General features: G+C 36.6%; 1 protein-coding gene across 1 annotated transcript; it reads left to right on the forward strand.

The window, feature by feature from the left end:
- Positions 1–4,921: 4,921 nt before the first annotated feature.
- On the forward strand, positions 4,922–24,903 carry usp38 (ubiquitin specific peptidase 38). The gene is made up of 11 exons (XM_073842259.1): positions 4,922–5,047; positions 7,197–7,931; positions 12,489–12,624; positions 12,962–13,091; positions 13,286–13,387; positions 14,119–14,277; positions 14,748–14,941; positions 15,176–15,269; positions 15,580–15,686; positions 20,610–21,888; positions 24,049–24,903. Exons 2-11 carry the CDS (start codon positions 7,250–7,252, stop codon positions 24,208–24,210), a joined length of 3,045 nt encoding a protein of 1,014 aa, XP_073698360.1. The 5' UTR covers positions 4,922–5,047; positions 7,197–7,249; the 3' UTR covers positions 24,211–24,903.
- Positions 24,904–25,468: the final 565 nt, after the last annotated feature.

Genomic DNA, 25,468 nt, shown 5'->3' on the forward strand with positions numbered 1-25,468 from the left:
AAGATTTGTGGGCTGTACATCCAGGATGCAAAACTCCTTTTCCACCACATCCTGTTGCCCATCTGCTTCAAAGTTTGACGTGATGTGTCGTACACTCAGGTGATCTTTCACTTTTATTCCCATTTCCCACTGATGCTTGGTTTGAAAATTCAAGATGTCTAAACGGTGTACATGATAAAATACATAATAATATACATTAATTTTAGCAGTGGACTTGGATGTGGAATTCTAGGTAAAATGCAAATAACAGTCATTTGTTTTTGCGTCATAGTAATTGATGTTTTACATTTAATTTCATTGCTTTTTACCTTGCCTGGGGTTAGGATTAATTTAAATAAACCATGACTCAAAATTTTCCTTTGGTTAGTAAAATGTAGGAAAATTACAGTCAAACCTTACTTTCCCTGGCGGTGTAGTAAGATTTGGCGCTCTCACCTCAATGGTCTTTTGGGGGCAGTCATGGCCTTAAGTGTTAGAAAGTCAGACTTGTAACCCAAAGGTTGTGGGTTTGAGTCTCAAAGTCAGTTGACAGAGAATTTACTGAGCTTTCCACAATTCTAAAAGCTGTGGAACAGGGGTGCCCAAACTTGGTCCTGGAGGATCGGTGTCCTGTAGAGTTTAGCTCCAACCCCAGTTAGACATGAACCAGCTAATCAAGCTCTTAGGCATACTAAAAACAGAGAAACTAATATTTAGACTTTTTTGCACCTTCAGATTCCACTCCAGATTATAAAATTTGTATGTCAGCTAGCTATTGTCCTGTCCTAACAAACCATTCATCAATGGAAAGCTTATTTATTAGCCCTCTGGTTGTGTTCAGATTCCTGTCACACCTTTTATGTTCCCGGTCAAAAATTACCGGATTCAAAACAACTGCTTATACAGTGCATTGCAAAAGTATTTATTCCCCTTCATTTTTTTCACATCAATCTACATCTCATACACCAAAATGACAAAGCACAAAACAGGTTTGTAACAACTTTGCAAATTTATTAGAAATAAAAAACTGAAAAGATCCTGTTGCATAAGTATTCATACCCTTTTCTGGGACACTCTAAATTTAGCTCAGGAGCATTCATATTGCTTCTAGATGTTACTACACTTCGAGTGGAGTTAAACTGTGGCAAATTCATTTGAATGAGTATGATTTAGAAAGGCACACACCTCTCAGAAAAGGTCTAACAGCTGGAAATACATATCAGAGCAAAAACCAAGTCCTGAGGTCAAGATAACTGCCTGTAGAGCTCAGTGACAGACTTGCATTAAGGCAATGATCTAGGGAAGAGTTCAGAAAAAAATCTGCTGCATTGAAGGTTCACAGAAGCATTATCCATGGAAGACGATTGGAACAACTAGGACTCTAGAAAATGTCTGCCAGCCCCCATCCAAGCTGACAGTGCTTGAGAGGTGAAAAGGTGAGGCAAAGAATGGCAGATAATTGCCAAATGCAGATGTGCAAAGCTTGTCACATCATACCCAAAAAGACTTGAGGCTGTAAAGGTGCTTTAACTATGTGCTGAGTTAAGGGTATGAATACTTATGCAATGTACTTATTTCAATGTTTTATTTTTAATAAATTTGTAAAATTTGCAAATCTGGTTTTTGCTTTGTCATTATTATGGTGTATGGAGTGTAAATTGATGTGGGGGGAAACTAATTTAAAGCAGTTTGACATAATGCTGCAACAAAACAAAATGTGAAAAAAAATGAAGGGGTATGAATACTTTTGCAAGGCACTGTAAATCTCTCATTATGCTATATCATCACCAAATATTGGATTCGATCTTTTTGTCAACTTGTTTTCTTTCATTTGGGACTGGTTTTGTGTTTCTATTTGCATCTGATTAATCAGCTCATTTAACCGAAAGTAGGTACCTCATTTTTTGAGTGAAAAAAAGTATTTTTTTATGAATAATTTTCACAATATGTAATTAAAAATTATATAAATTTGCACTGCTTATTACACTAGTGTGCTTTAATGTTTAATCAGGAAGTCTGTCTTTTAAATGCTTTTATTTTATACAAAATTGCAAATGACAAAAGTCACATTTGTGGGGCAATTTTGTACAAAAGTATAACATTTAAAAGCAAACTTCCTGATTAAACAGTGCAAATTTTCGTAGTTTTTTTCATCCCATATTGTGAAAATTATTCATAAAAAAATGCCTTTTTCACTCAAAAAGTTAGGTGCCTACTCTCAGATAAATGAGGCCTATGATTAATCAGATGCAAATAGAAACACAAAACCAGTCCTACGTGAAAGAAAACACGTTGACAAAAAGAATGGTGATAATATAATATAAAATATAATAATGAGAGATTTATAAGCAATTGTTTGGAGTCCGGTCATTTTTGACCGGGAACACCACAAGTGTGACTTTTTGCAATTTTGTACAAAATAGAAGCATTTAAAAGCAAACTTCCTTGTTAAACATTAAGGCACACTGGTGTGATAAACAGTGCAATTTTTTTTGTTTAATATTGTGAAAATTATTCATAACAAATATTTTTTTTCACTCAAAAAACAAGGTACCTACTCTCATAAAAATGAGGCCTATAATTAATCAGATGCAAATAGAATCACAAAACTAGTCCTAAATGAAAGAAAACAAGTTGACAAGAAGAATGAATCCAATATTTGGTCATAATATAGCGTAATGAGAGCTTTATAAGCAATTGTTTGGAGTCCACAAGTACACCACAAGTGTAACTAGGTGAAATTTAAAAGAAATTATGAGAAGTACTTATACCCTGTTTGAACAAAGTCAGGAATTTTGAGTCCAATGCGATAATGTTAACTAGTATTTTCAGGGAAAAGAATATATTTTCTGGGTCAATTTGACCCGAACACAACCAGTTTATTTAATCTCAATATCAACCCAGTCTCAATTGATCTCTATGACTGGTTTCGTGGTCCAGGATCACACATGTTCACTTATTCATTTCAAAATAAAATAGGAGGGGATTGTAAATCCACCCCTTCAAAAGAATTGACAGGAAAGTGGATGGAGAAAGCGGGAAAATATGATTTAAGTACTGAGGTTAAACCCTGCAAGGGAAGATCCATGACAAAGTGGGGTAATTTGCAAGTACTGCTCACTGCAGAGCCAAATGGCCTCCAGCTCCCCCTTTCTGGAGGTCCAGCTCCACCTCTGTGTGAACAAATGGGTGGAGTTATGTTTAGTGATAGGGTACGTTTTGATTTTGTTCTTTGTTTTGAACTGGAGTTTGTTTTAAAGATTTTAAATAGGCCTTGTTGAAGAAAATTGGCCATTAAAGTTTTTATGAAATGTTTTTTTTTTTTTTCCTGCAACATCAGTAAGTGGTATGTTGAGCATTGGCCCAGTTCTGTAAGGTCAATTGCAGTCAGTGTTCTTCAATGCTGCATGTTTTTGTATATTAAAAATATGGAAACATTATGTAAATGAGCATGTATTTGTTTATCGGATGACTGCAAAGAGGATCCAGACAATACAAAAGTTCACCTTTGCTGCTTAGCTTCAATAAAAGCTCATGTTGAATAAAGTTAAATCATTTAGACAGGTGCTGGTCATATAATTAGAATATCTTCAAAAAGTTGATTTATTTCACTAATTCTATGCAAGAAGTGAAACCTGTATAATGTATACATTCATTCCACACAGACTTATATATTTCAAGTGTTTTTTTTTCTTTTAATTTTGATGATTATAACTGACAACTAATGAAAACCCCAATTCAGTATCTCAGAAAATTAAAATATTACTTAAGACCAATACAAAGAAAAGATTTTTAGAAATCTTGTCCAACTGAAAAGTATGAACATGAAAAGTATGAGCATGTACAGCACTCAATACTTTTTATTAGTTGGGGCTCCTTTTGCCTGAATTACTGCAGCAATGCGAGTCGATCAGTCTGTGGCACTGCTCAGGTGTTATGAGAGCCCAGGTTGCTCTGATAGTGGCCTTCAGCTCTTCTGCATTGTTGGGTCTGGCATATCACATCTTCCTCTTCACAATAACCCATAGATTTTCTATGGGGTTAAGGTCAGGCGAGTTTGCTGGCCAATTAAGAACAGGGATACCATGGTCCTTAAACCAGGTACTGATCGTCTTTTGGACAACTGTCAAATCAGCAGTCTTCCCCATGATTGTGTAGCCAAAAATGTATAATGTCCCTGTAGAAAAAAAAAAAAACAGCACCAGCACAAGGACCAGCATAAACCAGCATCAAAACCTACCTAACCAGCATATGCTGTTTTTTTCAACAGGGGTATTCACTTTTTTCTTTGCGTAAGTATGGGTACATACATACCAGAATAGATAGACTGGTTTTAAGAATATTATGATCATTTGTCCATTATAAAATAAAAGAGGACAAGATTGGTAATTCCAATTTCAAATAATTGACAGGAAAGTAGAGGGAGAGAGGGGGAAAATGGGATCTAGGTACTGGGCTGGTTACCAAAAAGTTGAAGGTTAAACCCTGCAAGGGAGGACCCATGAAAACTAATTTTAACCAAACAAATCAAACATTTTTTTAATTAATATTTACTCACCCTGCTGAAAAAACAGCATGCTGATTAGGTATGTTTTGGTGCTGGGATGCTGGTTTTAGCTGGTTTATGCGGGTCATGTTGCTGTTCAATTAAGGACCAGCATAAACCAGCTAAAACCAGCATCCCAGCACCAAAACATACCTAACCAGCATATGCTGGTTTTTAATGAATGGAAAATATACGAATAATAATCTACTTCTTTATTATTTGGAAAAAATTAAGAAGACCATTTGACAAGAAAAGAACTGTGAATTAATCCAACACAAAGGTGAATGGTTTAAAAAGAAATAACCATTTATTTGTGGCAATGTGCTGGACGCAGGTGTGGGGTCCTTGCGTTCGGTGTCTGGCGCGTTCAGATGACGTATGTGTGTTTTAACAGCTGATTGAAAGAGGTCGCAGTTTACCAGAGAGCTCACAACAATAATCTCCTAAAATATATATATTCCGGCTTCTGTGGTGATTTATTTCCAATTCTGTACCAAGACATTTTCGGAATGACGTAATTTGGTGAGTGTCGATGGTTGTTGACATCTTTAAGTAAAGACAGAAGAGTAATTCTTGTTTTTGCTAAGTCAGTGCTGTGGCATTTGTATGTATCTGCTTTGTTTCGATAACTGAATCAGCCACTTAGTTGGTGATATTGTCGATAGAAACAAAGCAGATATTTAACCTATAAACAGTGTGTGCCGTTATTTCTGTTTCGTTTTTTATTGTGTCGTTCTACTAAATGCTTTGTTTAATTCATTGCTCCTCTTTGTATTAGCACAGCTAAGTTAGCTAGCCAGAGTAGTTAGCAGGTAGCTTCATCTTGATGACAGTTCAGAGAAAACCGCTTATGTTCCAACATTCAACAAACAACATCAGTTGCCATTTCTTTCTAGAACAGTTTTTCTAGGTGAGTAACACACAATAAATACACATTTATCAGGGCTTATTTCTTGTGGAAAGATATTGTTTACATAGGTAAGAGAGGTAATATTAGCAGTTGGAGTTTTCTCTTATGCAAGCAGCTTTGTCAATAATAGCAGTACTTAGGATATACTTCTTTATCTTTAATTAATTTAAACATCCTTCACATCTTTAATTTGAATAGTTATGTAAGTGTTATATTAATGCCAATAATTGTCAATACATGAAGTTATTATCTTCTTAGTATCACATTCAATTAAATTCTTACAAGCAGCTGAATTTTTAGGGTTCTTAAAAGAATTCAATTCTATATCAACATCTTTCTTGAGAATAAAAAAGGTATATTATTAAAAAAATACATGTAAATGTACATTTCTGCACAGAAGAGTAATAAAATAATTTATATAATAATCTATTATTAAATTCACTATAAGTTTCTATCATTTATTTTTGTTTAAAATTTTGAAAGTATTATTTAATCAATTTATGATATTAATTGATTAATGGATATAATGTACTACTCACTATAATAATATTTCTTTATTATTTGAAATATTTAAAAAAGCCAAGTGGAAAAGGAAAATCAAGCACTGAAAAGTTGGCGCTGAAACAATTTTCACTTATAAATTGTGATCAAATTTCACAAACAGTTGTAAATTGCAGGTAACACGTTGAATTAAACATGATCATTTTATGATAGAGCAGGTGAAATTGTGTTATCTTGTAAAATGTACTCCAATAATCTTTACAATTGCAAAAATACACTGTCGTTTAAAACAGAAAAACTGTTTTTTTTCCTTTTCTGCTCATCAAGGCTGTTTATTTGATTAAACATACAGAAAATTGTAAAAATATATTGTGAAATAATATTGTAATTTAATATAATGTTTTATTATTTTAATATACTTTACAATAGAATTTATTCCTGTGATGCAAAGCTGAATTTTCAGCATCATTATTCCAGTTTTCAGTGTCACATGATACTTCAGAAATCATTCTAATATACAGGTTTATTATCAGTGTTGAAAACGGTTGTGCTGCTTAATATTTTTTGGAACTTGTGATACTTTTTTCAGGATTCTTTAATGAATAAAAAGTTAAAAAGAACGGTGTTTATTTAAAATAGAAATCTTTTCTAACAATACACATGGGTCAGTCATTTTTTCTTTCTTTGTTTGAAAGAATGAATACTTAGCAAGGGTGCATTAAATTGATAAAAAGTGATATTAAAAACTTGTATTGTTTGAAAAGTTTCTGTTTTGAATAAATGCTGTTCGTTTAACTCTTTATTCATCAAAGATTTCTGAAAAAAGTATCACAGGTTCTTAAAGGATATTAAACGGCAAAACTTTTTTTTTCCAACACTGATGATAATCAGCTTATTAAAATGATTTCTGAAGGACCATGTGACACTGAAGACTCGAGTAATGAAAAATTCAAATTTGCATCACAGAAATAAATTATATTTTAATGTATATTTAAAAAGAAATGTAAAAAGTAATGTTTCTTTTTTCTTTCTTTTTTTTGTTTTTTTGATCAAATAAATGGAACTTCATTAACTTCTAAAGAGACTTCTTTAAAAAAAAAACATTACAAATCTTACTTATTCCTACTTATTCCAAAACTTTTGAACGGCAGAAGTTTTTTTTTTTACAAAAATTTTATTGGAAAATCTACAACACATGGTAGTATGGCCAGATATGACTAATAATTTGACACAGAAATAATATCATTCTCTCATCTACAGTTACAGCTCCATTGGCTTACCTCACCTATCCTGTGGTGCAATACAGTCCAACCATGGATAAGATTTTGGAAGCGCTGGTCAGTTCCTCCCATCCTCTGACCGTCAAACGGGCTATTGTGAAAAAAGTGATTGAGGCTGCAGAAAAGGAAGTGACTGAGGAGCAGTGCCAGGCCTTGTACCATCTTACCACCCGCCTTATTCTCCTGGGCGAAGATGCTTTCCAGCGACAGGTTGGCCTCCAAGTGCAAGAAGCGTACGCACGTTACCATCGCGATGAGTTTGCACGCTTCTTCAGCAAGGAATACGTGCTTGGTCTCCTACAGCAGGGCTATGGCTCTCTAGACCGCAGAGACCCTGCCATCTTGGACTTTCTTCACGGTTCACTCCGACTGCTCATCAGCTGCCCGGCTGTGTTGGAGTTGGCACCGCTGCTACAGACGGAGGTCCTACGCATCATCTGTGAACGGCCAGAACCAGCGACTTGTGCCAAGCTGGCCACCATACTGACGGACTTCCCTCAGTGCGTCCCACGAGAAAAGGCTGGAGTTCTCTTCTGTCAGCAGCTTGTGCGCACCTTTGCATATTTTCACTGTTCTGCTACTGAAGAGCGGGAGCTGCGGGAGTATGTGACCCAGGTGACCAGGGTGAGCGTGCTGCTACAAGGCATCTGGAAGGCCGAGCCGGCCACGCTGCTACCGTCACTGCAGGAGGTGTTTGCCATTATCTCATCCACAGGTCAGTAAGCAGTGATTCATCTTGTGATGATATTTTAATTAAGGAAATTAGAATGAATGGGGATGGAGAAGCACTATTTGAAAAATTTAAAAACAAATGCCCATAGTAGACATAAAGACGTTAGGGGTCGACCGATTATCGGCGCCGATATTAAGCAATTTTATGGTCATGATTTGCTGATAAAACAATATAAAAGCATTTAAAGAAAGTTTTTGTCAAAGCCTTTGTTATTCATAATTTTTTTTTTTACATTAATTTTCATTTTTACACCAGACATATATGTGACCCTGGACCACAAAACCAGTCATAAGGTTAAATTTTACAAAACTGAGATGTATACATCATATGAAAGCTCAATAAATAAGCTTTCTATTGATGTATGGTTTGTTAGGATAGGATGATATTTGGCCGAGATACAACTATTTGAAGATCTGGAATCTGAGGGTGCAAAAAAATCAAAATACTGAGAAAATCACCTTTAAAGTTGTCCAAATTGAGCTCTTAACAATGCATATTACTAATCAAAAATTACATTTTGATATGTTTTGTGGCGAGGCGTCTGCCCGCCCCCCTAATTTTCATCACCACCCCGTCCCGTATTCGCCGCCCACGCAGGAGTGCTACCTTCCTCATCCAGGCTCCAGCGGTCGGAGTGGGCGGGGATTCCTCTCCAAGGCAACGCTCCCTCTCGCCGCGTACCGGAACAGGGACAGAAAAACCGGTATTAGTCGACAGCCTCAACCAACCGCAGGATAAGTGACTAACTGAAACATCACTTACCCTTCTTGCGGCTGGGAGGCCGTCTCCGTAGTTCTCCGTCCCCGTCCGGGTCTTCACGAGCTTTGGCGAGCGAGAGGGGATGACGTCATCAGGTGTTGCCCACTGCGCTGTCTAAGCCCCGCCTTGCCCGCATTCTCCACCACTGTGGCGGGAGGGGCAAACGACAGACACAGTGGGTGTGGCGTCAGGCCTCGGAGAGGCTTTTATTAAACAGAAAATAAGGGAAAGTGAGTCCATAAAGTAAAACAGTGTCCAAAATAAAAGGGGAGTCTGGTGTCCTCGGGTGCTGGGGCAGCGTGACGGAACGGTAGTGTTCAGAGGGGAAGGGTCCAGGAGAGGGGCGGAGTCCGGCGGCCGCGGGCGCTTTCCATACTAGCGCCGGGGTGCTAGGGCGGCGGCATCTCCGGCAGGCTCATCCCTCTCGAGCTGTCCGGCGCTGGGGCGGCGGCTTCTGGCGGCCTCAACCGGACCGCGGGTCCGGCGGCTCTCCAAACTCTTGTGGCGCGGGATTCCCTTTTCACCCCCTCCTGGACCCGCGAGGACACCAGCGTGCATGCACGGGGGAAAGAGACCGGTCTCCCGAGGAGAGGCGCGCTCGGGATTTAAACAGCGGCGGTGATGAGGCTTCATTTACATCAGGTGTCCCCATCACACGCCGCCAGCCCGAGCCGATTACACGCCCCTCCTCTCCCCTACACACCCACTCCCGTCGGGAGCCTGGAGAAGGGCGGCGAATACGGGACGGGGTGGTGATGAAAATTAGGGGGGCGGGCAGACGCCTCGCCACAGTTTATAGTAGGAATTTTACAAAAAATCTTCATGGAACATGATCTTTACTTAATTTCCTAATGATTTTTGGCATAAAAGAAAAATCAATAATTTTGACCCATACAATGTATTTTTGGCTATTACTACAAATATACCCCAGCGACTTAAGACTGGTTTTGTGGTCCAGGGTCACATATATGTTCAAAACCTCTGGCTAATTATCGTTGCCGATATTAAGCATCTTTATGGTTATCTGTATAGTTTTTTTTTTTTTACTGATTTGTCGAGAAAATATTATAAAATCATTTAAAGAGAGCTTTTGTCAGAGCCCTTGTTATTCATAATTTTTAATTTAAGACATTATTTTTCATTTTTACACCACACATAAATATCGGTTCAAAACCTCTGGCCGATTATTGGCGCCGGAATTAAGCATTTTTTTCGTTATGGGTTTCGGTCATTTTTGAAAACCGATTTGGCAATAAAATAAATAAATAATATAAAAGCATTTTTTTCAGTTTTTGTCAGCCTTTGTTATTCTTAATTTTGCCACTAATTTTCATTTTTACACCAGACATATATATGGGTTAAAAATATCGGTTTTCGTTCTACTTGATCTGTAATAATCGCTATCAGCATCGGCTTTGAGAAATCCATATCGGTCGACCAATAATAGACATGAGGGTGAGTAAATTGTTTTTTAATTGCAAAAATGTAAAATGCTAAAAAAAATTGTAATAAAAAAAAAACAACAATCAGAATAATAGACATAAATTATGAAAATTTGTGTGACTATTAACCAGCATTAGAATACCATAAACGTTTGAATATCTAGGTAAATTATTGAATTATTAAATCTTTGGGGTTGCTTTAACTAAATATTTTAGCTAAATATTTTAAAATTAATATATTATTTTTGTTAACGTTACATTAATATAATAATTATAATCAGTGTTGGGGTTAGTTACTCAAAAAAGTAATATATTACATATTACATATTACTCTCAAAAATAGTAATCCCTTACTTTACTTTATTACTCCCTGGAGAAAGTAACTAGTTATATTACTAGTTACATTAGGCTACTAGTTACTTTTTTTCTTACACAAACCACTGTTATTCTTAACAAAAAAGCAAACATGACCTACTGCGTGCATCCACGGCAGAATGCAAACAAAGCTCCTTTAAAGCTGACATCTCATAAAGCTCTTATAACACAATGGATATTATGCACAATTCATCTTTCATAAATGTCTACACTTTTTGTGTTGTGATTCGTAAGCACGCAATATTCAGCACTGTTCAAAACTTTTGAGCAGAGAGTGAATTCTATCTTAACACCATTGATTGGCGATGCGTTCCAAAAATCAGCAGATGGCTACATTTAAAAACATTCGATTTTAAATCGAAACTGCCTATTCTTGCGCTTACTAATCATATATGTTGTTCTTGCTGCTTTTGTGCAATAGATGAATAACATTTTTTTGTTTTTTAGATATTTTATGTTTAGATATTTCTATATTGCGGAAGTCCCGCGAATCATTTTAATTTCCCGCATCCTGCACACACACACGAGTCTCTACCCGCCCGCACCAGCACACGCACTTGCCCATCAAGTTTTGTCCCGCGCCGCACTCTGTTGCGTTGGGTCCCGCGGGTTTGCAGGTCTCTATTTGCAAGTGCCGCTCTGCTGCTGGCTGCCGGGTGTCGACCAATCGGTGATGGTAATTTAATGATATCTCGTGCCAAACCCAGACCAATCACTGTTCCATTCACGCCCCCCTCCCCTTCCCTTCTGTTCTCTGTGTTGTCGTGTGCCTTGTGTGTGATGAAGGTGCTACTGGCAAATGTAACGCAAGTAACTAGCTCGGGAAAACTGTAATAATATTACTTTTTCTAGATGAGTAATGCCTTACACTACTAGTTACTGAAAAAAGTAATATTATTACAGTAACGCGTTACTTTGTAACGCGTTACACCCAACACTGATTATAATACAATATTAAAATAGATTATTTCTTTACTTTTTATATTTTAAAACATTAGTTTTTCTATTTTTATTCAATTATACAGTAATATTAATAATACACTACCAGTCAAAGGTTTTTGAACAGTTTTAAAGAAGTCTCTTATGCTCACCAAGCCTGCTTTTATTTGATCCAAAAAACAATGCAATTTTTAAAATATTTTAACTCTTAAAATGACATTTTTTTTATAATTGAATATATATTAAAATGTAATTTATTCCTGTGATTTCAAAGCTCAATTTTTTGCATCATTACTCTAGTCACATGATCCTTCAGAAAGCATTCTAATATTCTGATTTGCTCAAAAAACATTTATTATTATTTTTCATTATTATTATTATTATTATGCTGAAAACGGCTAAGTAGATTTTTTTTTTCAGGTTTCTTTGATTAATGCAAAGTTCAGAAGAACAGCATTTATCTAAAATGGAAATGGAAATGTTTTGTAACATTATAAATGTCATCACTTTTGATACATTTAAAGCATCCTTGCTAAATAAAAGTATTAATTTCTATAATTTCCTTCCCAAAAATGTATTGTGTATAATGTTACAAAAGCTTTTTATTTCAGATAAATGCTGATCTTTGGATATTTCTATTAATCAAAGAGTTCTTAAAAAATTTACTCAACTGGTTTAATAATCAACAATAATAATAATAAATGTTTCTTGAACAGCAAATCAGCATATTAGAATAATTTCTAAAGGATCATGTGACACTGAAGACTGGAGTTATCATGCAAAAAATGTAGCTTTGATCACAGGAATAAATTACATATCTATAAAAAAGATAAACTCAAATAGAAAGCATAATAGAATTTAATTACAAAAAAGCTTAGAGACATAAGGGGACCTTTTTTGAGAAATCAGTCAAACAATAAGTAAACGTATGAAATAACCCCTTTAAAAAATCCTAAATATGGTATATGAAATGTAAGAGTGTATTGTTCTCTAATAATATTTTCACAATGTGTTTTCATTTCAGACCCTTCATTTGAACCCTCCATTGCTCTAGCAAGCCTGGTCCAGCACATCCCTCTACAAATGATCACAGTCCTCATCAAAAGCCTCACCACTGACCAGAATGTTAAAGATGCCAGTATGACACAAGCGCTTTGCAGGTCAGACTGTGTGTGTGCGCAGTGTAAAGCTGGTGAATAGTGCTTTTGTGTCTGTTTAAAAGACTAAGCCCTTGATCCAACTGCCATCATGTTGTTTTCTCTACTTCTTGTGTGCTTCAAGTATGCGATAATTGCATTTATGCAAGTCATTTAGCTTAACAGGTTTTAAATGAGTAGTAATTGTGGTGTTGTTGTTGTTGATTTTTTTTCTAGGGTTGAATGTTGAGGTCAAAATGTTGCCAGTTTTCTTTTTTGTGGTGCTGTTACTCTTATGTAAGTTTTTTTTTATATATATGTTGCCTGTCCTGACCTTGTTTTCTCTCTCCATCTTTTTCAGGATGATTGACTGGTTGTCCTGGCCTCTAGCCAATCATGTGGACACCTGGGTCATTGCTTTATTAAAGGGACTTGCTGCTGTTCAAAAGTTTACCATCCTCATAGATGTCACACTGCTTAAAATTGAACAGGTTTGTGTGTATGTACTCATAAAAGAGCTTTCAAAGTCACATATTTAGAGAATTACAAGCAACACCAGCATAGGAGTGGAATTGATCAGGATTTTTTTTTTTCATTGATACCCAAGAATTGGTTGGTAAGACCTTTCTAGCAGAGGCTTTTCTGTGTTTGTGTGTATGAATGTGTTTTGTTTGTCTGTTTGCAGGTCTTTAATCGTCTCTGGTATCCTATTGTGAGACAAGGAGCGCTGGTGGTTCTTTCACACATGCTGCTCAGTTTCCAGCACTCTCCTGAAGCCTTTCACTTAGTAAGGCCACTATGAACATTGCTTCATTTTCTCAATCTCAAAAAACCCTAGTTTTAAAATCTCTTGTGCCCAATTAAGCCTTCATAGATTACTTTTGACATTTAGTCATTTTTAAAAAGAACTTATATATTTTTTTCCAATTTAAATTGAGTTAGAACATTCTGTATGTTTGTGGTGCTGTAAAGGGATTGTTTACCTAAAAATTAAGATTCTGTCATTTATTACTCACCCTTATGTCGTCCCAAACCCATAAGACCTTTGTTCATCTTCAGAACACATATTAAGATATTTTTGAGGAAATCCGAGAGCAGAAAGCAAGTAAGGATATTGTTGACCCGGAAGAGAAGCAATTGTTAAATAAAGTTCTTATTGTTGTTTTCTTTGTGCACGAGAAGTATTCTTGTAGCTTCGTAACATTACGTTAGAACCACTAATGTTACATTGACTTTTTTAACCATGTTCTTATTACCCTTTTGGGCCTTGAATGTTAGTTCCATTGCTGTCTATGCAGGGTCAGAAAGCTCAAATATCTTAATATGTGTTCCAAAGATGAATGAAGGTCTTATGGGTTTGGAATGAGGTGAGGATGAGTAATTAGTGACAGAATTTTCCTTTTTGGGTGAACTAACCCTTTAAGGATATGTTGCTTTAAGGATATGTAGCATTTTAATATCTGCTTTGTAATAACTTCAATGTAATGTGAATTATATTATTTCTGTCATTTATACCAGGTGGTTCCCCATATAGTCCCACTTGTAAAGTCTTTGAAGAACGATGGCCTTCCCAACAGCAAAACCTTCTTGCTGCAGTTCGCAGAACTCGTCCACTGCATGATGTACCAGTATTCTGGCTTCCCAGACCTCTATGACAGCATTCTTGAGTCCATTAAAGTAAGATTTTGACATGAACTAACTAAAGTATGTAAAACAAAGAACATGTTTTATGCGTCATTGCTGAATTTATTTACCATTTTGTCCTAGTATGTAAAAACAAATTTTACACAGAATTGTTTATATGTTTGGGGTCAGTAAGGTTTTTAATGTCTTTGGAAGATGCCTATAATGCTTTTCAAGACTGCATTTGTAAAAACTCCAGTCTTGAGAAGCATCATAAAAACATTGTCCAATACTGTGAATTTTTCACAAATGTTTAAATGTAATTTATTACATTTTAACATATTCCTATGAATTTTTAGCAATAATTCTAAAATGCTGATCTGATGCTCAAGAAACCTTCATGTTTGAAAGTTCAAAAGCACAGCAGTCATTTAAAATAGACATCTTTTGTATGGTTATAATGCATTTACTGCCACTATTTCAGTGCTTCATCTGTTTTATATCCATCTCTGGTCGTGTTGTAGGAACTACCTAAACCTAATGAGGAGAAGATCAAATTTGTTCTGAACCAAAGTGCCTGGACCTCACAGTCAAATTCATTTGCCTCAGGCCTGCTTAAGATCACGGGAAAATCAGAAACGGGGAAGACGGGACTTGTGAATCTGGGCAACACATGCTACATGAACAGCATCATCCAAATTTTATTTATGGCTACAGAGTAAGTTTTAAATCTATTGCTTAGTGTCTAATCTCTGTCTCACTTGTTCTACTGCCTACTAATTAATCCGACTGTAATTAACATTCTGCGAATACCATTATATTTTTATACCATAATGATTGCAATTAAACACAATGTTTTAATGCATAATAAAATTACCCTTGGGCATTTAAATATTTATAATGTATTTTTAACTCCAAGGTATTACTCAGCTCTAACAGTCTTTCTTTAAAGTTTCAGACGGCATGTCATGTCTCTCCAATTGAATGGCAGCAACACCCTCATGAAGAAACTCCAGCTTCTTTTTGCCTTCTTGGCTCACACACAGGTATGTTTATCTTCTGTGCAATCTTCTGAAATGTTAATGTTGGGTACACTCTTAAAAATAAAGGTGCTTTAAATGGTTCTTCAAGCGATGCCATAGAAGAACCATTTTTGCTTCCACAAAGAACCATTCAGTCAAAGGTTCTTTAAAGAACCATCTCTTTCTAATCTTTGTAGAATCTGAAGAACCTTTTTACGCACAAATAACCTTGTGTGAAACAGAAAGGTTCTTCTATGGCCTTGTGAAGCACCAAGAGTGTAGGTGTGTTAAATGAGATTATTGGTAATTATTTATCATATCATGTGCCCACCAGAGAGCAGCATATTCTCCAAGGAGTTTTTTGGAGTTTTCTCGGCCACCATGGTTTTCAGCTGGATCCCAGCAGGACTGCTCAGAGTATTTGCGCTTTCTGCTGGACAGGTAAACTCAGAAAGTGACTACAGCAAGAAAGATGTATGTTTAAGGGTTGCTCTAGGCATACTGTTTGCTGTAAATGCTTAATGCCAGACTGAGCTGATTTTGAAACCTTATTAGGGCAGTTTATGGTAACAAATTCATTCAGTTTGACATTATAACAGCTTTATCTTGTTACATGATTCCTGGAGACTGATCAGAACAAGCTGAACTTTTGCAAGAGCACCAGCGAGAATCAGTCTTCAACACGTGTTCTCATATTTGATAAACACAAACACACAAGTATTCTGTTTCCTGTTTGTCAGGAATAATGGATGAAATACCCTTGTAATTAATCTAGTGAGCTAGTAAACTACAAGTGAAACACACATTCATTTGTACAGGCAGGGACGGGCAGTATTTTAGATAAATGTATTTAAAATACGTATTTGAAATACAAAATACTATTTTGTATTTCGTATTGTAAAGCCTTTGGGAAAAATCGAATGTAATTTGTATTTAAATACATTAAAGGTGAGTATATTGTATTTTTTAAAATACATCAAATACTTTGTGCCAATCATCCTCTTTATCAGGATGCTGATTTAGTTCAGACACACCCCTCCCCCAACCTTAAAGGTCCCATATTGTACACATTTCTGGAGGTTTATTTTAGTTGTTGATGTCCTTAAAAATATATATCTGCGGTATAAGTGCCAGAATCCACCTCAATATAATTTTACAGCTCCTTTTTTAGGAGCTCTGTCAAGAACAGGTCGATTTTGGCCCATTTAATTAATATTCATGAGCCTCTCTTCTGATTGGCCTGTTGTTTTCTGAGTGACGCACAGCCAGGCCAACCACAGTTAACTACGGTCATGTATGCTGTAGCCTAGCCCAGAGCCTAGCCTGCTGTGGCTTGGTGATATTCAACAGGATATTTCAGAATGATCATTAATGTTTTTTTCTTTTTCAAACACTGAATGCAGTAAGCTACGTAACTGTTGCTTTAGTAAAGCCCCTTTCACAATGCGTGCTGATTCCGGAAAATTACGGGAACGAGCGCTGTGTGAACAAAAGCCAGAACCAAATGCCATTAAGGCAGTGTTGTAGTGATGATGCACTTTACCCTGCGACTCTTCACGACGGAAAAAAATACGTGCAAAGTGGAATGAAGCAGCGATCAGGCAGAGCCAGCTCCTCACTATCAGCGCTGAAAATCAGGTTAGTTTCAGTTTAGAGAAATGTACGCGTCGCATTACATCTCACATCCAAATGTCAGGTCTTTATGGGTTGTGTGTAAAGCACGCACAGATTCTGGAAAACAACTGTGAATGAACCTAATTAAGCAATTCCGGAACAAATCGTTGGACACATTATCCGTGTATTTTCCGAAATGGCTGTGTGAAAGAGGCTGAAGTTGACGTGCCACTGGTCTCTTATATTCACGTTGTTCGGAAGCCTGTGCAATGATGTAGCTTGACATCTATCGACTGAACAGGGTTTTCTCCACTTGTTTTCGTGTTGTTGTTGCTTAGCAATGGCATGGACGCGAAGTTGTCGAGGTTTCACAAAAGGAGGGTGGGACTTTGGTTGCTGCTCTGGGTGGTGACTGAAGGCGGTGACTGAGTAGATCGGACGTCATATTTTTACGGAAGTTACAAGGGCTCGTGAAAAGGAACGGCTACTTTACTCAGGCTGTGTGCAGTTTGCTGTGGACTGACTGTTTTGAAACTTATATGGTAGTTACATAACCCCCAGACCTCAGTTATCATGAAAAAAGCCAGGAAATTTCAATTTTGACAATATGGGACCTTTAAAGGGATAGTTCACCCAAAAATGAAAAGTTTATGTTTATCTGCTTACCCCCAGGGCATCCAAGATGTAGGTGACTGTGTTTCCTCAGTAGAACACAAACGAAGATTTTTAGCTAAAACTGGTGCAGTCTGTCAGCCAAATAATGCGAGTGGATGGGCACCAGACCTTTAAAAGTAAAAAAAAACAAAACAAAACATGCACAGACAAATCCAAATTACACCCTGCGGCTCATGACGATACATTGATGTCCTAAGACACGAAACAATCGTTTTTTGCGAGAAACTGAACAGTATGTATATCAGTTTTTACCTTTGATACACAGCCAGAGATAATTTCTGATCAGTAGTACACATCTAAATGTTTTTGCTTTGCATTCAGAATATGTCCAGATATATTTCAGCCTAATAGGGATGCCTGCACTTGATGGCCAATTTCACATGTATTTTGTGTATTTTAAAAATACAAAATACTGTATTTGTATTTAAATACATTTTTTTACACAGTATTTTGTATTTGTATTTAAATACATTTTTCCACTCAGTATTTTGTATTTTTATTTTAAATACATTTCTATGTATTTATGCCCATCTCTTTGTACAGGCATTAAAAAGAAGACTGTCAGAGGACAGCTGGTCAGCTTCGGTATCAGCTGTACAAATAACAAATCAAATCAAAGTCTATAACATGTGAGAAAGTTTTCATAAGCCCTGTTCAGACAGTAATTAGGAAGTAAGATAATTACTTCATTTACTGGGATTAGTATTACTTTATTGCCATTTAGAAACCAGAATGTCTGTTTTTCTCCTGCGAGCCGCATAAAAATTCAGTCCGAATCATATCTCTTGAGTCCAAAAATCGTTTTTTCTAGCTGCCAGTCACCATATGGTGCTTCGCTATAATGTGCATAAATATGACAGTTTTTTATTTTACAAGAATAATATTATGTTTACAAGAATAATATCATGTCACTGCTCCACTAGTAGGAGCTATTAAAAGAATAGTTCACCCAAAAATTAAAATTCTGTCATTAATTATTCACCCTCATGTCATGTAAAACCCTTTGTTCTGCCTTTGTTCAATTTTGAAATACAAATTAAGATATTTTTGATGAAATTCGAGAGCTTTCTGACTCTACATAGGCAGCAACACTGAGACGTAACGTTCAAGGCGCAGAAGGGTAGTAAGGGCGTAGTTAAAATAATCCATGTGACATCAGTGATTGAACCGTAATTTTACGAAGCTATGAAAATACTTTTTCTGCAAAAAGAAAACAAAAATAACGATTTTATTTAACAATTTCTTCTCTTTCATGTTACTCTTCTGACACGGAAAAGCACAAAAATATTCTCTACTTGTTTTATGCAGACGTCCAGATGAGAAACGTTGCTTTCCAAATAAGGCTGTATGTTATTTAATAACTTCAGATTTTCAGTCCTGTGAAACCTAATTCTGTTTGTTATCATGAAGTTTTACTATGAATGTCAGCAAAACCTCATTTATGTGTCATCATTTTGTAATACAGTGGTGGCCAAAATGATTACAAAACTAGTATTTTCACCAGCTAAAAATGGTTTTAAGTCGGTTATATCTATCTTTTGTTGTAGTGTGCCAGTAGGAAATATCAGTTTACATTTGCAAACATTCATTTTGCCATTAATTGTAATAATCCAGTGAGATTTTTGTTTGCAGAAGGACTCTGACAACACCCAGTTCTTCAGAGAGATCTGATCTCATCATCATCCAGTCTGTCTGGAATGACATGAAGAAACAGAACAAACTGAGATGGACTAAATCCAGAGGAACTGTGGCAACATCTCCAAGATGCTTCAAGAGACCCTTTAAAGGTCACCGCCTTGTCATCCAAGATGTTCATGTCTTTCTTTCTTCAGTCGTAAAGAAATATTTTTTTGAGGAAAACATTTCAGGATTTTTCTCCATATAGTGAACTTCTATGGTGCCCTGAGTTTGAACGTCCCAAACGCAGTTTAAATGCAGCTTCAAACGATCCCAAATGCGGTTATAAGTGATCCCAGCCGAGGAAGAAGGGTCTTATCAAGCAAAATGATCGGTTATTTATTTATTTTTTAATTACAATTTATATACATTCAAACCTCAATCGCTCATCCTGTCTTGCTCTGCTCAAACTGTTCTCTCACAACTTCAAAATTGTCCTATGTCGCTGTTTCCCTTTTTTTTTTTTTTTTTTTAAGGGTGTTTGATCTTTGTATGTTCACTTTGCAAACACTGGGTCGGTACTTCTGCAGCGACGTAGAATGATTTTTGAAGTTGAGGGAGAAAATACGTTTTTCGACATATCTTAACTATCTTGAACAGGAAACAACAGAGTTCAGGCAGAGCAAGACAACACAAGTGTTTGACGTTTAAACACAGGGCACCATAGAAGTCCACTATGTTGAGAAAAATCCTGAAATGTTTTCCTCAAAAAACATAATTTCTTTACGATTGAAGAAAGAAAGACATGAACATCTTGGATGACAAGGAGGTGAGTACATTATCTGTAAATTTTTGTTCTGGAAGTGAAGTTCTCCGCCAAAATTAAATCAACATTTGATGTGACCATCCATTTAAAGCAGCTTTTGCTCTAGATACACTTGTGCATAGTTTTTTTTTCAGGTAGCTTTGCAGGTAGGTCTCTTGAAGCATCTTGGAGACGTTGCCACAGTTCTTCTGGATTTAGTCCATCTCGGTTTGTTCTGTTTCTTCATGTCATTTCAAAAAGATTGGATGATAATGAGATCAGATCTCTGTGTGGAGCACTAGCTGTTGCCAGACTCCTTGTGCAAACAAAAATCTGACTTGTTTATTACAATTAATGGCAAAATGAATGCTTGCAAATGTAAACTGATATTTCCTACTGACACTACAGCAAAAGATAGAAATAACTGACTTAAAACCATTTTTTTAGCTGGTGGAAATACTAGTGTTCTAATCATTTTGGCCACCACTGTAATTTGTTAACTACAAATAAATATGAGATTTATCAGGATTGAATATTTGAATTGATTCCAGTCCTTAGAACAATTAAATAATGTGTTTTCTTATATATTACATCAGGGTGACTTTATGTATAACATGTTTTTTTTTTGTTCTGTCTTCCTATTTGATGTCAAGGTTGCATGAAGAAGAGAAAACTCTCTCAGCCCTTCAGGTAACCAGCCCAAAACCTGAACCTGCAACCACTTCTGCTGAAACTCTTCACAATGCTGTAAGTCAGCCAGTCGCTGATACGCCATCACATCCAGATCCTGTGGTGGCCGAGGGAGATGGTCGCACTCTAGTGGAGCGTATGTTTGGTGGTAGACTCTCCACAGCCATTCGCTGCCTGCAATGCCACAGCCTGTCAGAAAAAGAGGAGCCATTTACAGACCTCTCTCTTGCCTTCTGCCCCTCAATGTCCAAGTGCCACGGTCCCACTGAAGAGCACAAAAGCTCCTCTGCTGTGGGACCCTGCCAAGGGGCAGTGAATGGAGGCAGTGAATCCTCAGAGGCCTCAGTAAAAGAAGGTGCAGGAACCAGGATGGAAAGGCCCGTTGTGGAGCCCACACTGTCTGTACCAGATTTAGTTGACTACTTCCTAGCTCCAGAAATTCTTGAGAATGAGAACTGCTACTTCTGTGAGCGCTGCGCCTCATTGCAGAGAGCCGAGAAGGTAATGCGGGTGGTGACGGCACCTGAGTACCTCATTCTGACTCTGTTACGCTTCTCGTACGATGCTACTTGCCATGTCCGTCGCAAAATCCTGGATAATGTAGGCATTCCGGTGCACATGAGCTTACCTTTACGTCAACATGGTATCTCCAGTCCATCATCTTCCTCAACTGCATCTACATCTGAATCCCCTGAGAGTGGTGAGAATCTAGCTAAGAAGCTGAAGCCTTCTCAGAAGGAGGATGGGATGATGGAAAACAGAACGGATAGCGAGACAAATGACAGCGATTTGGAGACGCTGTCAGTGCCGTATGTTTTAAGTTCTGTTGTAGTGCATTCTGGGATGTCCTCTGAGAGCGGTCACTACTACTCGTATGGGAGGAATGTGAGTAATACTGATGGTTATGTAGCTCACCCATGTCCAAAGACCCTGGAAAGCTCCAGCCTGTCAGAGAGCTCGACTGCCTCACCAGAGGAAATGGGACGCGCTGACCACAAGTCCACGGACTGGTTTTTGTTTAATGACAGTCGAGTGACTTTTACAAACTTTGAGTCATTGCAGAATGTCACCGGTCGCTTCCCTAAAGACACAGCCTATGTTCTGATCTATAGGAAACAAGAGGTCAGTGGACAACCGAGTAATTCAGGGCCTGTTGTAAATGGCTCAAGACTGAGTGGAGAGCCACCCCTGCAGAAAGAGCTGATGGATGCCATTACCAAAGACAACAAACTCTTCCTACAGGTGAGAATGTTGTACTTTATCTGTGGTGCTCTTAGAGGGATAGTTTTCAAAAATTAAAATTTTGTCATTAATTACTCATCCTCATGTCGTTCCAAAGCTGTAAGACCTTCGTTGATCTTCGGAACACAAATTAAGATATTTTTGATGAAATCCAAGAGCTTTCTGATCCTGCATAGATAGCAACGCAACAACCACCTTCAAGGCCCAGAAAGGTAGTAAAGACATAGTTAAAATGCTCCATGTGACATCAGTGGTTCAAGAATTTGTTGTGTAAAGTCGTTAGTTTTGTTTTATTTGCATACAAAAACTATTCGCAGCTTCATAAAAATTATAGTCACATAGACTATTTTAATGATGTCCTTATCGCCTTTCTGGGTCTTGAAGTTTCAGTTGTGTTGCTGTCTATGCAGGGTCAGAAAGCTCTTGGATTTCATCAGAAATATCTTACAGGTTTGGAACAACATGAGGGTTGAGTCAATAATGACACAGTTTTCATTTTTGGGTAAACTATACCTTTATGCTCACCAAGGCTGCACTTATTTGATCAAAATACAATTAATAAAGGTAATGTTGTGAAATACTATCACAATTTAAAATAAGAGTTTTATATTAAACAATTTTATTTTAATGTATAAATAGAATTTATTCATGTGATGGCAAAGCTGAATTTTCTGCAGGCATTACTTCCGTCTTAAAGAATCACATCATCCTTTAAAATCATACTGATATGACCACAAAAACAGTCTTAAGTAGCACTTAAAGGTATATTTGTAGCAATAGCCGAAAATACATTTTATGGGTCAAAATAACTGATTTTATTTTTTACGCCATAAATCATTAGGATATCAAGTAAAGATCATGTTCCATGAAGATATTTTATACATTTTCTACCATAAATATATCAAAACTTAATTTTTGATTAGTAGTATGCATTGCTAAGAACTTCATTTTGGACAACTTTAAAAGTGATTTTCTCAGTATTTGATTTGTTCTGAACCCTCAGATTCCAGATATTCAAATAGTTGTATCTCGGCCAAATATTGTCATATCATAACAAACCATACATCTTATTTATTCAGCTTTCAGATTCAAAAAATTGACCCTTATGACTGGTTTTGTGGTCCAGGGTCACATCACAATGAAATGAAAACGTTACTAAGTTGTAACATTTTCACAAATAAAATTCATATGAACAAATACAAATAAAAACTTTCAAATTCATGTGATGCAAATACAAGCCAGGAAACTACTATATTATAGAAAAACCCTGCTGAAAACACTTTGAATATTTATTCAATGTATAATTAAAATACAGTTGAAGTCAAAAGTTTACATGCACCTTGCAGAATCTGCAAAATAGTAATTATTTTATCAAAATATGAGGTATCATACAAAGTGTATGTTAATTTTTATTTAGTACTGACCTGAATATGATATTTCACATAAAACATATTTACATATAGTCCACAAGAGAAAATAATAGTTGAATTTACAAAAATGACCCCGTTCAAAAGAATGCATACACTTGATTCTTAATACTGTGTTGTTACTTGAAAGATTCAAAGCTGTTTTTTTGTTTAGTGATAGTTGTTCATCAGTCCCTTGTTTGTCCTTAACAGTTAAACTGCCCAGTGTTCTTCAGAAAAATTCTACAGGTCCCACAAATTCTGTGGTTTTTCAGAATTGTTGTGTATTTGAAACCTTTCCAACAATGATTGTATGATTTTAAGATCCATCTTTTCACACTGAGAACAACTGAGGGACTCATATGCCACTATTACAGAAGGTTAAAATGTTACAGAAGGTTCACTGATGCTCCAGAAGGAAACACGACGCATTAAGAGCCAGGGGTGTAAACTTTTGAACTTTTTGAAGATGTGTAGCACTGCCCTTCTGAAGCTACAAAAGATGCTTACATGTTTCCCACAAGACAAAATAAGTTAAATTTAACCTGATCTTCAAATTCAAAAAGTTTTCAGCTCCTGGCTCTTAATGCATCGTGTTTCCTTCTAAAGCATCAGTGAGTGTTTGAACATTCTGTAATTGTTTTTTAAAACCAAATGAAACCGTTTTCTTATTTTGGACTCTTATTTGTCGAATGATTAAAGTCAAACCTGGAGCATATATTTAACCCTTTGTTTCTTTTTTTTTTCGTTCCAGGAGCAGGAGCTGAATGCCAGAGCTCGGGCTCTTCAAGCAACCTCTGCTTCTTGCTCATTCCGACCCAATGGTTCTGATGACAACGAGCCTCCTGGTAGCTGTGGACCCTCAGGTGGGGGCGGAGGAGGGGGCTTCAATACCATCAGCAGACTCGTCTTCTAAGCAAGAGTCGCAGACACACCCTCAGAGCACTGGACAGTCCCACTGACAAAACCAGACTCCATTTTTTTTTGTCCTAAATGCCCACAATGTGGATAAGTGTGCCACCCTAAAACAGATGTGTCTTAATTTTTCTGGTTTGCATGCTTTTTTCCCCCTTTACATTCATTTGAAATTAATTGAAGCACTTTGAGTACTACAGGTCAGAAATGGGCATGCAATAAATCTGTACAGAATACAGTAAGTCATCCTGGAATCATAATTGTTTGGTTTTCTAAACAAAAATCATTAGGCAGAGAATGGTTTTAAAATGAAAGCAAATATTTTTGAACTATACTATACAGTGAACTACTTGCATGAGTATTTTAATTGGAAGTTTTTCAACTTCTAGTTTGAGGATTACAGTTATATCTCTTTTGTCAATTATTTAATTACAATTAAGTTATTTTATTCATTCAGGGAATACTTTTTTGATTTAACTTTTGAAATTTTGAAGTTTTTTTATGTGCCTTTCAATACTTCAGATTTTACACAATTATTAGACTAGCTACACACACACACACACACACACACACACACACACACACACACACACACACACACACACACACACATACAAAAACAACATGCTCTTGCTGTACAGTGTTAATATGTAATGATTATGTTTTTGCTCTATAGTAAAGACTCATCACTTAACATGGTCTAATTTTATTATTCAAAATGCATATCACTGTCAGATTCCCTGTGATTTAATGGTTAAAACATTTGAGAAGCCGTGTGTATTTTATTTCAAGGTTAGAGATGTAATTTCAGTATGTAAGCTCAGTGATATATCAAAAAAAGAGTGTTCAGTTACAATAAGACCTTTGATTTCAGAACAAATATATCGATACATTTTCATTACTCAGATTGGTTTATATTGAGCGCTAAAGCAACATTTATAACAAGTGTTATTCCTGTGAATATTGAAGATGTTCTAATCAAGCTGAGGTCTGTTTTGACTATCAAAGCATGAGACCTTGAAGCTATCAATCCAAAAGTCCACCCCCAACCTCTCAGTGTCCTCAGTTTGAACCACTGCACTCCTGTCCTTCGGTGAACCCTGACACAATGCTGTTTTGGAGCCCAAAGTCCAGTTAAAATCAGGACGACACCATTGTCCTGGTGCATTAGCTTAGAATAGACACTTAAGGCTGTGCCGAAGCACTCCTCAGATGCACATTTCTTACTTGGAGAACTAATACATGTAGCAAAGTCGGCC

Source organism: Garra rufa, chromosome 6 (genome assembly GCF_049309525.1).
Source record: "Garra rufa chromosome 6, GarRuf1.0, whole genome shotgun sequence".
Taxonomy (NCBI): Eukaryota; Metazoa; Chordata; class Actinopteri; order Cypriniformes; family Cyprinidae; genus Garra; species Garra rufa.